Genomic DNA, 14,128 nt, shown 5'->3' with positions numbered 1-14,128 from the left:
TTACAATGTCCATGCCTGATCTGAATGCTCCAGTCTTCCTCTCCCCACAGGTGGCTGCTCCCTGGGTTTAGAGGAACTGTTCTGCATTCCAACAGGGCACAGTAAGATAAAGATGAAGGTGAAGGAGTGTCCCAAGCTTCTGTCTTCTCCCACTTCACCAAGGTAGCTTGGCAATGGCTTGAGGATGTAACACTGAGTAAGGACGCAAGGAAAAAATCACAACCAGAAGAATGAAGGAAACAAACCACTGAAAACGATGCGCAAAGAAAACGAGAAAGAGCATCTTGCATTTGTTGATCTTTCCTAAGGTTCACTGACTGCAGAGTTTCCTGCATGTAGGCTAAGAAATCACACAGCTTTGGTAAATTATCTTAGTCACTCCGCGTAGGGCCTCTGTTCTCAGCTTGTACCTCAAATATATACCACATGGGTTAACTTTGCGTGTCCCAGGCACGTATGTATGTGTGGTCTGGGGCTAAGTCACCAGGATATTTAAGTAAGTTGCTAAGTATGTACAGTATTTGTTTATACACGGTTTGCCGATGGCACCAAGCTGTGTGGTTCGGTTGATACGCTGGGGGGAAGGAATGCCATCCAGAGGGACCTTGACGCACTCGTGAGGTGGGCTGATGCCAACCTCATGCAGTTTAACCATGCCAAGTGCAAGGTCCTACACCTGGGTGGGAGCAATCCCAGGCACAGCTACGGGCTGGGCAGAGAAGAGATTCAGAGCAGCCCAAGGAGAAGGACTTGAGGTGTTTTGCTTCCTGCAGGTCTCTCCCTCCTTACACTGACTACAAAATAAGCCTCAACGGTTAGATCAGCCTTGCCTGGTTGAATTTTACGCTGCTGAAATTACACCAAACAGATTCTATCTTCCCTATCCCCATACCCTGTCCCCCTGCACTCACGCAGAACACAGGCAGAAGCTGTGGGGTAAAGAGTTCAGAGAGAACATCCCTGAGGCAAGACACTAGAACTTGAGCAAAACAATCACATGGGAGGAAAACAAAACACCACGGCAGAACCTTTCCTATTTCAAACTGTCTTTGATGAGATGGGAAAGCTCCACAGAGGCTTGCAGTAGCCAGTGATGGATATGTTTAGACCTTCCTAATCTCTGGGTAGAGGGTAAACCATGACCCATGAAAGGGATGAAATGGATGCTCTGGTTTTGGGGGAAATGATGTGGGAAAGCCAGCAAGAATAGGGGGAGATTATCATGTTTGGGTTCTTATTCATGTCTCTGCTCTATCATTTGATATTGGTAATATGGGGTTCATCAGTCAACTTAAACAATTAAGTTACTCCTCTAAGCTTAAACTTCTACTGCTCTAGTAATCAATGTAGAGAAAGAAACATTCAAATTCCGGGAAGTATCCAGAGTGCAAACATCTATGTACAGGCTGTGGACACTGCTTCTCTGAGCTTAGGAGAGGACTTTGTGTCTCTCTTCTGATGCGGTTGTGCTTTCAGGGACAAGTCATCTATTGATCAGCTATCCAGCATTAGTCTCAGAGGATCACAGACTATGAATCAGTAAAAATACAACTTAATGGTCCAATAGGGAAGACTGGCAGTGATGTGAACTCCCTCTCAATTGAAAAAGAAGACTGGACTAGAATTGAGCTTGCATGTGTGTTGTTGTATGAGGACCAGCAACACCTAAAACAGTGATTCCCCTCCCTTTCTCTCTGTTCATTGTAGCTCTCATATAAAGGCTGCTTGTTTCACAAGGTCATCAGTCGTCGGCATGTAATCCTTCCCATGTTAAACTGACAGAGAGGGGACATGAGATAAGCTCTTAGGCAGAAGTTCTTCCTTGTGAGGAAGGCACTGGCACAGGGTGCCCAGAGAAGCTGTGGCTGCCCCATCCCTGGCAGTGTTCAAGGCCAGATTGGAACTGGATGAGCTTGAAGGTCTCTCCCAACTCAAACCAGCCCGGGATTTTACAAACTGATTACAGGAAATTGAACACTAATACCCCACCACTGACAACTGCCACCCTGAGCACAGCCTCCATTGTGACATCAATACAGGGTGTGGCACCTTCACAGCAACAAGTGCCACTGTTCCAGAGCTCCCAGTGTGGTCGTCACGGGCAGAGGACATGAGCAGCAGCAGCTTTCTTCTGGGCCTCAGCATCCTCATCCTGGCTGCTGGGGCCATCCTGCTTGCCATCAGCCGTCGCAGACAGGGTCGCTTGTGGCCATGCGGCCCACTTTGTCCCAGCACTGGTGGTGGCTGTCCCCAAGAAGGTGACTGTGCCACACTGCTGTTCCCAGAGGGTGATGGCCAGGGCAAGCAACAGCGGAGATGGAGGTGGCGATTTTGGGCAGCAGAGCCACGTAAGTCCCCAGCAGGTCCCCCCAGAGGAGCCCAGCCCCATGTGGATCAGGCTGGGTGTACGGTCCCAGGTTGGTTCTGGCACCCCAACACTCAGGAACCCCTCCCTCGGTTGCAGGTAACGCTGTGTCCCCCCTGTGTGGGCCCCGGCGCTGCAGGCCTGGCTGCACTGACTGCATCAAGGCTGCGCAGGAGCTGCAGGAGCTGGTGCTGTCAGCGTGGGCTGGGAGAGGAGCTGCAGTTGCTCTGGATGCTGGCACATGGCAGGTGCTATGGCAGGACCTGGAGGAGCTGGTGGAGAAGGAGCAGCTGAGCTGCTGCGGCTCCCCCAGTTACCCCCAGAGCATCAGTCGCCCCGAGAACCTGACAGCCACGCTCCTGACTCGAGATGGAGGAGCCTCTAAGCAGGTGAGGTCTCTTTCCTTCCTTGACCACACGTGTGCTGGCAGAGTCTCTTCAGCCCTAAAGATGCACATGGTTTAGAAAGCCCAGCTATGAATGGGGGCCCGGCCCATGCCAGTGCAGCAGTCCCAGGAGCAAGCAGCACAGCAGCAGGGCTGCTTCCGTGTCCTGGCATTGTTCAAGGCCAGGCTGGACAGAGCCGTGGGTGGCAAGGTCTAGGGTGAGGTGTCCCTGCCCATGGCAGGGGGCTGGAACTGGATGATCTTAAGGTCCTTTCCAACCCAAAACATTCTATGATACTATATATGTCCAGAGGCAAGCACGTAAGGTCTTACAGTTTTATTGCTTCTGAACTCGAGACGTTCCTCCCAGTAGTCTCCAGTAACATCTAAATGGAAAGAGGATAACTTTGTATGTCATGAAACTTGTGTTGGCGCAACAGCAGACCTCAAAGGCTCTGGAGGTCAGAGGAGCCCTCAAAATGCATGAAAAATCATCCTAACTAGTTTTAGGCATCTAAAAGTTAGCCAGGTTCTTTTAGTTATCTTTTTAGCTATCATTGGCAAGAAATGGACTCTTCCAAAGATTGACTCATCCCACTGTAAAATAATTTCAAGGGAAATAGCATGTTTTGCTTCCTGCAGGTCTCTCCCTCCTTACACTGACTACAAAATAAGCCTCAATGGTTAGATCAGCCTTGCCTGGTTGAATTTTACGCTGCTGAAATTACACCAAACAGATTCTATCTTCCCTATCCCCATACCCTGTCCCCCTGCACTCACGCAGAACACAGGCAGAAGCTTTGGGGTAAAGAGTTCAGAGAAGACATCCCTGAGGCAAGACACTAGAACTTGAGCAAAACAATCACATGGGAGGAAAACAAAACACCACGGCAGAACTGATCTTTACCTTTCCTATTTCAAACTGTCTTTGATGAGACGGGAAAGCTCCACAGAGGCTTGCAGTAGCCAGTGATGGATATGTCTAGACCTTCAAAATCTCTGGGGAGAGGCTAAACCATGACACATGAAAGGGATGAAATGGATGCTCTGGTTTGGGGGGAAATGATGTGGGAAAGCCAGCCCAGAATAGGGGGAGATTATCATGTTTGGATTCTTATTCATGTCTCTGCGCTATCATTTGATATTGGTAATATGGGGTTCATCAGTCAACTTAAACAATTAAGTTACTCCTCTAAGCTTAAACTTCTACTGCTCTAGTAATCAATGTAGAGAAAGAAACATTCAAATTCCAGGAAGCATCCAGAGTGCAAACATCTATGTACAGGCTGTGGACACTGCTTCTCTGAGCTTAGGAGAGGACTTTGTGTCTCTCTTCTGATGCGGTTGTGCTTTCAGGGACAAGTCATCTGTTGATCAGCCATCTAGTATTACTCTCAGAGTACCACAGACCATGAATCAGTAAAAATACAACTTAATGGTCCAATGGGGAAGACTGGCAGTGATGTGAACTCCCTCTCAATTGAAAAAGGAGACTGTGGACTGGAATTCAGCTTGCATGTGTGTTGTTGTATGAGGACCAGCAACACCTCAAACAGTGATTCCCCTCCCTTTCTGTCTGTCCCTTGTAGCTCTCTTATAAAGGCTGCTTGTTTCACTGGGTCAGCAATCCTCGGCATGTAATCCTTGCCATGTTAAACTGACAGGGGAGATGAGATGAGCTCTGAGGCAGAAGTTCTTCCTTGTGAGGGTGCTGAGGCGCTGGCACAAGGTGCCCAGAGAAGCTGTGGCTGCCCCATTCCTGGCAGTGTTGAAGGCTAGATTAGAACTGGATGAGCTTGAAGGTCCCTTCCAACTCAAACCAGTCTGGGACTGTACAAACTGATTACAGGAAATTGAACACTAATACCCCACCACTGACAAATGTCATCCTGAGCACAATGTCCATTGTGACAGCAGTACAGGCTGTCACGCACCCCTGGATGGCTATGCTATGTGTTAAGGATATGTATTATTATGGTTCTGCTAAGAGAAGAAGGCAAAACTGAGGTGTCTCAGGGGAGTCACACACAAGGAGACAGTGAGCACAAGGATGGCTGTCCTCTTTGACCCATGATTTCCTTCCAGTTTCAAGACCCGTATCAGCACAAGGATATTTAGGGCTCATGAAGCAGCAGCAGCAGCAGGATGCCCACAGTGCTGGAGTAATGTGGCCTGCAACATCACTCGGCTGTTCTCAGCAGCAGGCTCTAACTTCACAGCAACCCATGCCACTGTTCCACAGCTCCCAGTGTGCTCGTCACGGGCAGTGCACATGAGCAACAGCAGCTTTCTTCTGGGCCTCAGCATCCTCATCCTGGCTGCTGGGGCCATCCTGCTTGCCATCAGTACTTGCCAGTGGGGTCGCTTGTGGCCATGGGGCCCACTTTGCCCCAGCACTGGTGGTGGCTGTCCCCAGGAAGGTGACTGTGCCACACTGCTCTTCCCACAGGGTGATGGCCAGGGCAAGCAACGGTGGATATGGAGGAGGCGATTTCGTGCAGCAGAGCCATGTAAGTCCCCAGCAGGTCCCCCCAGAGGAGCCCAGCCCCATGTGGAGCAGGCTGGGTGTACGGTCCCAGGTTGGTTCCGGCACCCCGACACTCAGGAACCCCTCCCTCGGTTGCAGGTAACGCTGTGTCCCCCCTGTGTGGGCCCTGGCGCTGCAGGCCTGGCTGCACTGACTGCATCAAGGCTGCGCAGGAGCTGCAGGAGCTGGTGCTGTCAGCGTGGGCTGGGAGAGGAGCTGCAGCCGCTCTGGATGCTGGCACATGGCAGGTGCTATGGCAGGACCTGGAGGAGCTGGTGGAGAAGGAGCAGCTGAGCTGCTGCGGCTCCCCCAGTTACCCCAAGAGCATCAGTCGCCCCGAGAACCTGACAGCCACACACTTGACTCGAGATGGAGGAGCCCCTATGGAGGAGAGGTCTGTTTGCTTCCTCGACCACACGTGTCCTGGCAGAGTCTCTTCAGCCCTAAAGACACACGTGGCTCAGAAAGCCCTGGAGATACGGATGGGGGCCCCGCCAATGCCGGTGCAGCAGTCCCAGGAGCAAGCAGCACAGCAGCAGGGCTGCCTCCGTGTCCTGCCCAAGCTCATCCTGCCAGGACAGAGCCAGCCCTTGCTGAGGCACGACCTGTGCCCTGCGATGCAGGCCAAGGCAAACGCTACTATGGACAAAAACGAAGAGAAGGAAGTGAGGAGGCCAAGGGGGGACCCAAATGCCACCAAGGAGTCCCTGGCACTGCAGATGCTGTGCCCTCCACCACTGCTTGGATTCTTGGTCCCAAAGCTGCCAAAGGAGAGAAGAGCTGGGGAGCCCATGGCCCCGGGCAATGCCAGTGCAGTGGGACAGCACAAAGCAGGACAGCAGGAGCCACAGAGCCCACATGGATCTGAGGAGAAACCAGCCATCCAAGCACCAGAGGAGGATACACTGAGGAAGAGCCTCCTTCACTTGGGTAGGGGTTTGTCACCGTGGGACAAGGAGTACCTGTCGCCTTTTGATTTAGCCACGGCCCCACCTCCCCTTCCCAGCCTGGATAACCGAGCAGCAGGACCAGAAGCAGGAGCAGCTTCCATGCTCCTGAAGAAAGATGCTGCCTGTCAGATGAACATCCCCACACAAGGCACTGGCCAGGCCCATGCTGAGGACAGGACCTCGGCCTGTGCCACAGCGTCTAGCAGGAAATCAACACTGCAGCTGAACCAGGAGGTCCACAGCAAGCTCTTGATACACACAGCAAGAAAATGCCCGGAGATAAAACTCCAAACGCTCCCCAAGGCAGCGCAGAAGTCCACGGGCATGTTGCGGTGCTCACAGCCCAGACGGAGGCAGGCTGGGGCTGGGAATCTGCTGCCAAACAAGTGCTCTGCACACGTGGCAAAAGCAAAGCAGCTCAGGCAGAAGGAATGGGTCCTGCAGGAGCAGGTTCAGGCATCCCTCACCTGCACTGTGCTCCCCATGACACCGTGCTCCTGCCTGTATTGCGTCTCCTCCTGCAGCCCCGTTCCAGGGGAGGAGAGCAGCCAGGCATTCCTGGAGGCCAGGACCCTGCCCAGGACATCCTGCAGCTCTGGGAATGAGATGGGCACAGACACCAAGGATGCGCCAAGGACACCCTGTGGGATGGTGAAGGACTCGCCAGGGCCAGCATCCACCCTTGTGTCCCCAGGTCTTGTCCAAACGTTTCCTGCTGTGGACACCAAGCCAGAGAAGGCACAGGGAGCACACATGTGCTCAACCCATGAAGGCTTCATGGTACGTGCTCCAGGAGCCCCACAGAGCCATTGTTGCTGCTGCAAGAAACAAGCTAGGCCTGACAATGGCAGCTTCCCAAGTGGGATAGACCCTCTGAAAAGCAGCACCAGCAGGGAAGGGAATGCAGCATCCAAGCGCTGTGGGACATGGTCCCAGGGCACCCCCTGGAGCACGGAGAGGCAACGCAGATGGACTCCTGATGGCCTCTCACAGGGAAGACCACCCAAGATGGATCGAAGCCCAAACCCCTGCTGCCCAGAGGGGATCCCCAGCCAGCACAGCCCATCCTCGCAGCAGCACTGCGGTTCCTCTGTCACCAGGAACGTGAGTTCTTGCCAACCATGCCCAGCCCCGGATGCCCAGGACACTGCAGCAGCATCGACCAGGAATACCCTGCGTGCGGTGCTGGAGAGGATTCGGCAGCGGCGAAGGAAGGTCTCCTGACCCCGGAAAGGTCTCCCACTGAATGCAGCTGCCGTGGTGCAGAGAGGCAGGGCCAGGCTTCCCAGGGCTCCTGTTCTCCGTGAGCCCTCTGTTCTTGTAAATAAACATGTTGATAGTTCTGCAAAGAGCCATGCAAGTGGACTAACCCCTGCAGGAGGGGCAGGGGGTGTTGGGGATGGGAAGGGAAAGGAAAGGTGGGCTCAGGGGCACAGGGGAAGCTGTGCTGTCCCAGCAGGAGGACCGGGCCAAGAGGAGAAACCTGGGCAAGGTGGTTGCTGCTCCTAAAGCTCCTTCTCAGCCCTGCCCTGGTCAGCTCCTTCTGCCACCCTGCAGGGCAGGTCCTTTGGCTCAACTTCACTTCTTCTCCAAGCCTTCCCTGAGAGCAGCTCCCTCCAGCCCCATCCCAGGCACCTTTGGGGACCACAGGGCGTTCTGCATGCCTGTAGCTGCCTCTCAGGGGCAGCTCCACAGTGGTTTGCCCAGACACAAGCTCATTAACCAGACAAGATGATGCCAGTGTCCAGCTGCAGGGCTGAGGTCCTCGATGCCTACAGTAGGTCTCTTGGGCCACTTGCTGTAGTAACATTTCTATGCTGTGCCCCGCATCCCGAAGCTGTCCTGCTCCAACGCATACATCATGGACCACTTCACCTGTGCGGCTGTGCTCATCACCTCAGCCACGATTCTCATTCTCATCTCCTACACCTGCATCACAGTTGCCATTCACAAGATCTAAGTCCCAAGGCAGGCAAAAAGCCTTCTCCACCTCTGCTTCCCACCCGATTCCTGCTGCCATGTTTTATGGAACAGGCTGCTTCATGTACACACAATTCACAATTCTCTATGGAGCACAATAAGCCTTGCTTCATTTATGCTCCGGTGATTCCCACGCTGAATCCTATGATGTACATACAGTCTGAGGAACAGGGAGGTCAAACCATCCCTTCAAAGAGCAGTAGCAAGCCTGTATTTCCCTGAGTAGCACAGAGAGTCAGGAGTCCAAGCAGGTCTCAAAGAACCTGAGAATTGGTAAATGAGAGTAATTAAATGTGCAAGTAGTCTGGCAGTCCCTACCAAAGGACAAAAGGATCTCACAGAAGCCTACCAATACCTAGAGGGTCTGACAAGAAAGCGGGAGAGGGGCTTTTGACAAGGGCCTGTAGTGACAGGACAGGGGATTTGCTTTAAACTAACCCCTGAAGAGCAGTTACCTGACTCCAGAATTAGAATGGTGTTGTAGCCTATGCTGGGCTTTCTGTGTACATTTTTGTCCACATGGATGCATATCTTGTGATTTGCCAGACGGCTTTGGGATAAATGGTTGGGGTTTTTTAAGTGGTTTCCACTGTCATAGTTCAAGAACCACAGGAAACCCCATGAAAACGTCTGGGGCTCTGCTCATAACAGAACCATACAATAGGTAGGGTTGGAAAGGACCTTAAGATCAACCAGTTCCAACCCCCCTGCCATGGGCTGGTATGCCTCACACTAGATCATGTCACCCGATAACAGGGCAATAGCCACTGTCTATCAGTAGAGCATTTCTCATCTTTTCATTCAGTTGGGGATTGATGACTTCTGGTCTTCTCATCTACTCTCTCTGTATGTTTTATGGAACAGGAACTATGGACCAGGAAGGATACTTTGGGTGACGTTGTGTGCTATTGAACCTTGTGCTTAGAAAACCAAATCCCAACTTTACCATATGTTATAGCATTGAACTATGTGGGAAGCTCCATAGTGTTACAGCCACATGGGTAGCCCTGACTTCTTAGTGCTTGTCTTTGAAGCTGGTCTCAGATGGAGTTACATGCATTTTCTTAAGCTGCTGAGATACGCTTTAAAACCAAAAGAAAACCCCAGAAAATCCTGAATGTATTACCCAAGAGGAAAGCTCTTTGGTCATTACTGTTGACTTCTGAACCCGTTGTCAACATGACCAGCAGCTGAGAATGGACAAAGCTTGAGTGATTTCCATTGTCTGAATATTAAGAATGTGTATTTGCTATGACTAAGATTCAGGTTCCTGCAGTGAAACCGTTAGCTTATCTTTTACATCAAGGCAGCAACCACAAAAAAGGCCACTGAGACAGACATCCTTGACACGTGGTTTTAGTAAGTAGTGTGCATGCAACAAAGTCACAGCAGTGATTTAGCACCCGGCACAACAGCTGGAACGACACACCACAGCACTTTAACACAGCCTAAGGCCCACCTCAAGCTCTAAGAGTTTATCATCCCAGCATAGAGCCTCGTAGCTAAGAGATACACAGATTTATAGCCAAAACACACAGGGACTGCACAGCACCCCACCTCTCTGCACATCCGTTTACACCTTTGTCAGACATGCCTTCACTTTTGCCTGGTGTGAAGCACTGGTTTTACTTACAGATTCACACAGACCTAAAGCATACTCTGTAAACCTTCCTTCAGTCTGCCAACACTGGGAAAAGCCAGAGCAGTGCTCACAAAGCCCAAGAATACAAAGCCTCTGTTTTCCCCTCACTGGCTATAAGAGGAGTGTTAAAGCTGTCTAATATATGGGCACATGAGCACAACTGACATCACTAGTTCAGGTATTAGAACAGGATGCCCAGGGCACTGGTGGAATCACCATTTCTGGAAGCGTTCACAAAGCATGCAGATGAGGCCCTTAGTGACATGGGTTAGTGGTGGACTTGCAGTGTTGGGGAACAGTTGGACTTGATTACCTTCAAGGTCTTTTCCAACCTGGTTGATTCTATGACTGTGGGAATTGATTCACACCCTGGCAGACTGATTTTGAGATGCATGGTGCAAACTATGGCCAGCTTGTGCTTGGTGTTGCAGTTGGATTCTCGGCATGCTGGCTGAGAACACACCCAGACTGACGATCTGAAATGATGGGAAAGGAGCCTTCCTTCCATTCAGCCTCCCACAGAGGATTTGCTCATGTTTTCTGCAGGAACAATGTGGTCAGTAAGAGGTACCAGTCCTCCAGGCTGCTTTAGTACAGAAGAATGTAGATGCAAGTGTGCCTACAGGACCAATTCCCAGCATTCGTAATAAGATAGTGTTCCCATAGAGGAGGCATACTGCTATCAAGTGAGACCCACAGGTGGAGAAGGCTTTGTGCCTGTTCTCAGAAGAGTTCATGCACAGAATAGCCCACAGGATGTAGATATACGACACCAGAGTGACTGCAAAGGTGAGGCGCTGCCCTCAATATCTCCAGCAACTGTGAGAATTACCAGTTCCCTACTGTAAGTAGATGAGCAGGAGAGGGCCAGCATGGGAGGGATATCACAGTAATATTGGTCAACCTGATTAGAATCGCAAAATGAGAGTGTAAAAATCAAAGATGCCATCAAGCAGTGATAGGCCAAGGGGAACGGCTTGAACCCGCCCGAGGGGAGACTGAGCTGAGCTCTTAGGCAGAAGCTCTTCCCTGTGAGGGTGCTGAGGCGCTGGCACAGGGTGCCCAGAGAAGCTGTGCCTGCCCCAGCCCTGGCAGTGCTCAAGGCCAAGTTGGAGCTGGATGAGCTTGAAGGTCCCTTCCAACACAAACCAGACTGTCACTATGTTAAGCTGTAGGCCTCTGGTGTCAGTGCAGCTCAGGGGAGGAAGGAAACCGTGGTTAACAAGAGAGCAGAGCTGGGTGTAGGCCTGAATTGCCCTTCCCCTGCTCCCAGCCCTGCGGCTCACTCCTCACCCGCATGAGCAGCACACGCCAGAGCCACAAACCAGCACCCACCGCCCAGACACCCCCTCAGCGGACAGGACAAAGGAACCAGCACAGCATCTGGCCCCGTTTCCAGCCCAGCCACCAGGGCCAGGCAGCAGCGGGGTAGCTGAGGCCCGGGACGGCCGCTACACACCGCTGGGGGAGCGAGTCTGGAGACCGCGCTGCGCCGCGCGGCCGGCAGGGGGGCTGCGGACGCCGACTCTCGCAACTGAGCCAGTGGAGGCGCTTCCTGAGCAGGGCAGGGGCCGCTGCCGCGGAGCACGCTGGGACTTGTAGTCCAGGCGCCTCCAGCTTCTACATGGTTTAACAGTTCCATGGACAGGGATTCCACCACTGCCCTGGGCAGCCTGTTCCAATGCCTGAGCACCCTCTGGGGCAGGAATTGTTCCTCAGCTCCATCTAACCCTGCCCTGGTGCAGCTTGAGGCCGGTTCCTCTTGTCCCAGCCCTTGTTCCTTGGGAGCAGAGCCCAGCCCCTCCTGGCTCCATCCTCCTGTCAGGCAGTTGGAGGCAGCCATCAGGTCCCCCCCTGAGCCTTCTCTTCTCCACACTGAACCCCCGCCAGGTCCCTCACTCGTTCCCCATCACACCTGTGCTCCAGGCCCTCCTTCTCCCACAACTGCAGGTACAGTCAAAAAAAGCAAAAGCTTTTCGTTCAACCTCCCATTACAATGTCCATGCCTGATCTGAATGCTCCAGTCTTCCTCTCCCCACAGGTGGCTGCTCCCTGGGTTTAGAGGAACTGTTCTGCATTCCAACAGGGCACAGTAAGATAAAGATGAAGGTGAAGGAGTGTCCCAAGCTTTTGTCTTCTCCCACTTCACCAAGGTAGCTTGGCAATGGCTTGAGGCTGTAACACTGAGTAAGGACGCAAGGAAAAAATCACAACCAGAAGAATGAAGGAAACAAACCACTGAAAACGATGCACAAAGAAAACGAGAAAGAGCATCTTGCATTTGTTGATCATTCCTAAGGTTCACTGACTGCAGAGTTTCCTGCATGGAGGCTAAGAAATCACACAGCTTCGGTAAATTATCTTAGTCACTCCGCGTAGGGCCTCTGTTCTCAGCTTGTACCTCAAATATATACCACATGGGTTAACTTTGCGTGTCCCAGGCACGTATGTATGTGTGGTCTGGGGCTGAGTCACCAGGATATTTAAGTAAGTTGCTAAGTATGTACAGTATTTGTTTATACACGTTTGCCGATGGCACCAAGCTGTGTGGTTCGGTTGATACGCTGGGGGGAAGGAATGCCATCCAGAGGGACCTTGACGCACTCGTGAGGTGGGCTGATGCCAACCTCATGCAGTTTAACCATGCCAAGTGCAAGGTCCTACACCTGGGTGGGAGCAATCCCAGGCACAGCTACGGGCTGGGCAGAGAAGAGATTCAGAGCAGCCCAAGGAGAAGGACTTGAGGTGTTTTGCTTCCTGCAGGTCTCTCCCTCCTTACACTGACTACAAAATAAGCCTCAACGGTTAGATCAGCCTTGCCTGGTTGAATTTTACGCTGCTGAAATTACACCAAACAGATTCTATCTTCCCTATCCCCATACCCTGTCCCCCTGCACTCACGCAGAACACAGGCAGAAGCTGTGGGGTAAAGAGTTCAGAGAGAACATCCCTGAGGCAAGACACTAGAACTTGAGCAAAACAATCACATGGGAGGAAAACAAAACACCACGGCAGAACCTTTCCTATTTCAAACTGTCTTTGATGAGATGGGAAAGCTCCACAGAGGCTTGCAGTAGCCAGTGATGGATATGTTTAGACCTTCCTAATCTCTGGGTAGAGGGTAAACCATGACCCATGAAAGGGATGAAATGGATGCTCTGGTTTTGGGGGAAATGATGTGGGAAAGCCAGCAAGAATAGGGGGAGATTATCATGTTTGGGTTCTTATTCATGTCTCTGCTCTATCATTTGATATTGGTAATATGGGGTTCATCAGTCAACTTAAACAATTAAGTTACTCCTCTAAGCTTAAACTTCTACTGCTCTAGTAATCAATGTAGAGAAAGAAACATTCAAATTCCGGGAAGTATCCAGAGTGCAAACATCTATGTACAGGCTGTGGACACTGCTTCTCTGAGCTTAGGAGAGGACTTTGTGTCTCTCTTCTGATGCGGTTGTGCTTTCAGGGACAAGTCATCTATTGATCAGCTATCCAGCATTAGTCTCAGAGGATCACAGACTGAATCAGTAAAAATACAACTTAATGGTCCAATAGGGAAGACTGGCAGTGATGTGAACTCCCTCTCAATTGAAAAAGAAGACTGGACTAGAATTGAGCTTGCATGTGTGTTGTTGTATGAGGACCAGCAACACCTAAAACAGTGATTCCCCTCCCTTTCTCTCTGTTCATTGTAGCTCTCATATAAAGGCTGCTTGTTTCACAAGGTCATCAGTCGTCGGCATGTAATCCTTCCCATGTTAAACTGACAGAGAGGGGACATGAGATAAGCTCTTAGGCAGAAGTTCTTCCTTGTGAGGAAGGCACTGGCACAGGGTGCCCAGAGAAGCTGTGGCTGCCCCATCCCTGGCAGTGTTCAAGGCCAGATTGGAACTGGATGAGCTTGAAGGTCTCTCCCAACTCAAACCAGCCCGGGATTTTACAAACTGATTACAGGAAATTGAACACTAATACCCCACCACTGACAACTGCCACCCTGAGCACAGCCTCCATTGTGACATCAATACAGGGTGTGGCACCTTCACAGCAACAAGTGCCACTGTTCCAGAGCTCCCAGTGTGGTCGTCACGGGCAGAGGACATGAGCAGCAGCAGCTTTCTTCTGGGCCTCAGCATCCTCATCCTGGCTGCTGGGGCCATCCTGCTTGCCATCAGCCGTCGCAGACAGGGTCGCTTGTGGCCATGCGGCCCACTTTGTCCCAGCACTGGTGGTGGCTGTCCCCAAGAAGGTGACTGTGCCACACTGCTGTTCCCAGAGGGTG

The 14,128-nt window shown here is 51.8% G+C and overlaps 1 protein-coding gene across 1 annotated transcript; it reads left to right on the top strand.

Moving 5' to 3' along the window:
- The first annotated feature begins 2,291 nt into the window (after window positions 1–2,291).
- LOC133210949 (uncharacterized) lies at window positions 2,292–7,451 on the top strand. Its single transcript, XM_061350842.1, has 4 exons — window positions 2,292–2,348; window positions 2,614–2,754; window positions 4,993–5,260; window positions 5,377–7,451. Exons 1-4 carry the CDS (start codon window positions 2,292–2,294, stop codon window positions 7,449–7,451), a joined length of 2,541 nt encoding a protein of 846 aa, XP_061206826.1.
- The last annotated feature ends 6,677 nt before the right edge of the window (window positions 7,452–14,128 follow it).

Source organism: Neopsephotus bourkii, unplaced genomic scaffold (assembly GCF_033783945.1).
Source record: "Neopsephotus bourkii isolate Nb327-2 ecotype Australia unplaced genomic scaffold, CSIRO-AGI_Nbou_v1 NB_542, whole genome shotgun sequence".
Taxonomy (NCBI): Eukaryota; Metazoa; Chordata; class Aves; order Psittaciformes; family Psittacidae; genus Neopsephotus; species Neopsephotus bourkii.
This window is presented reverse-complemented; position numbering and strand designations above follow the sequence as displayed.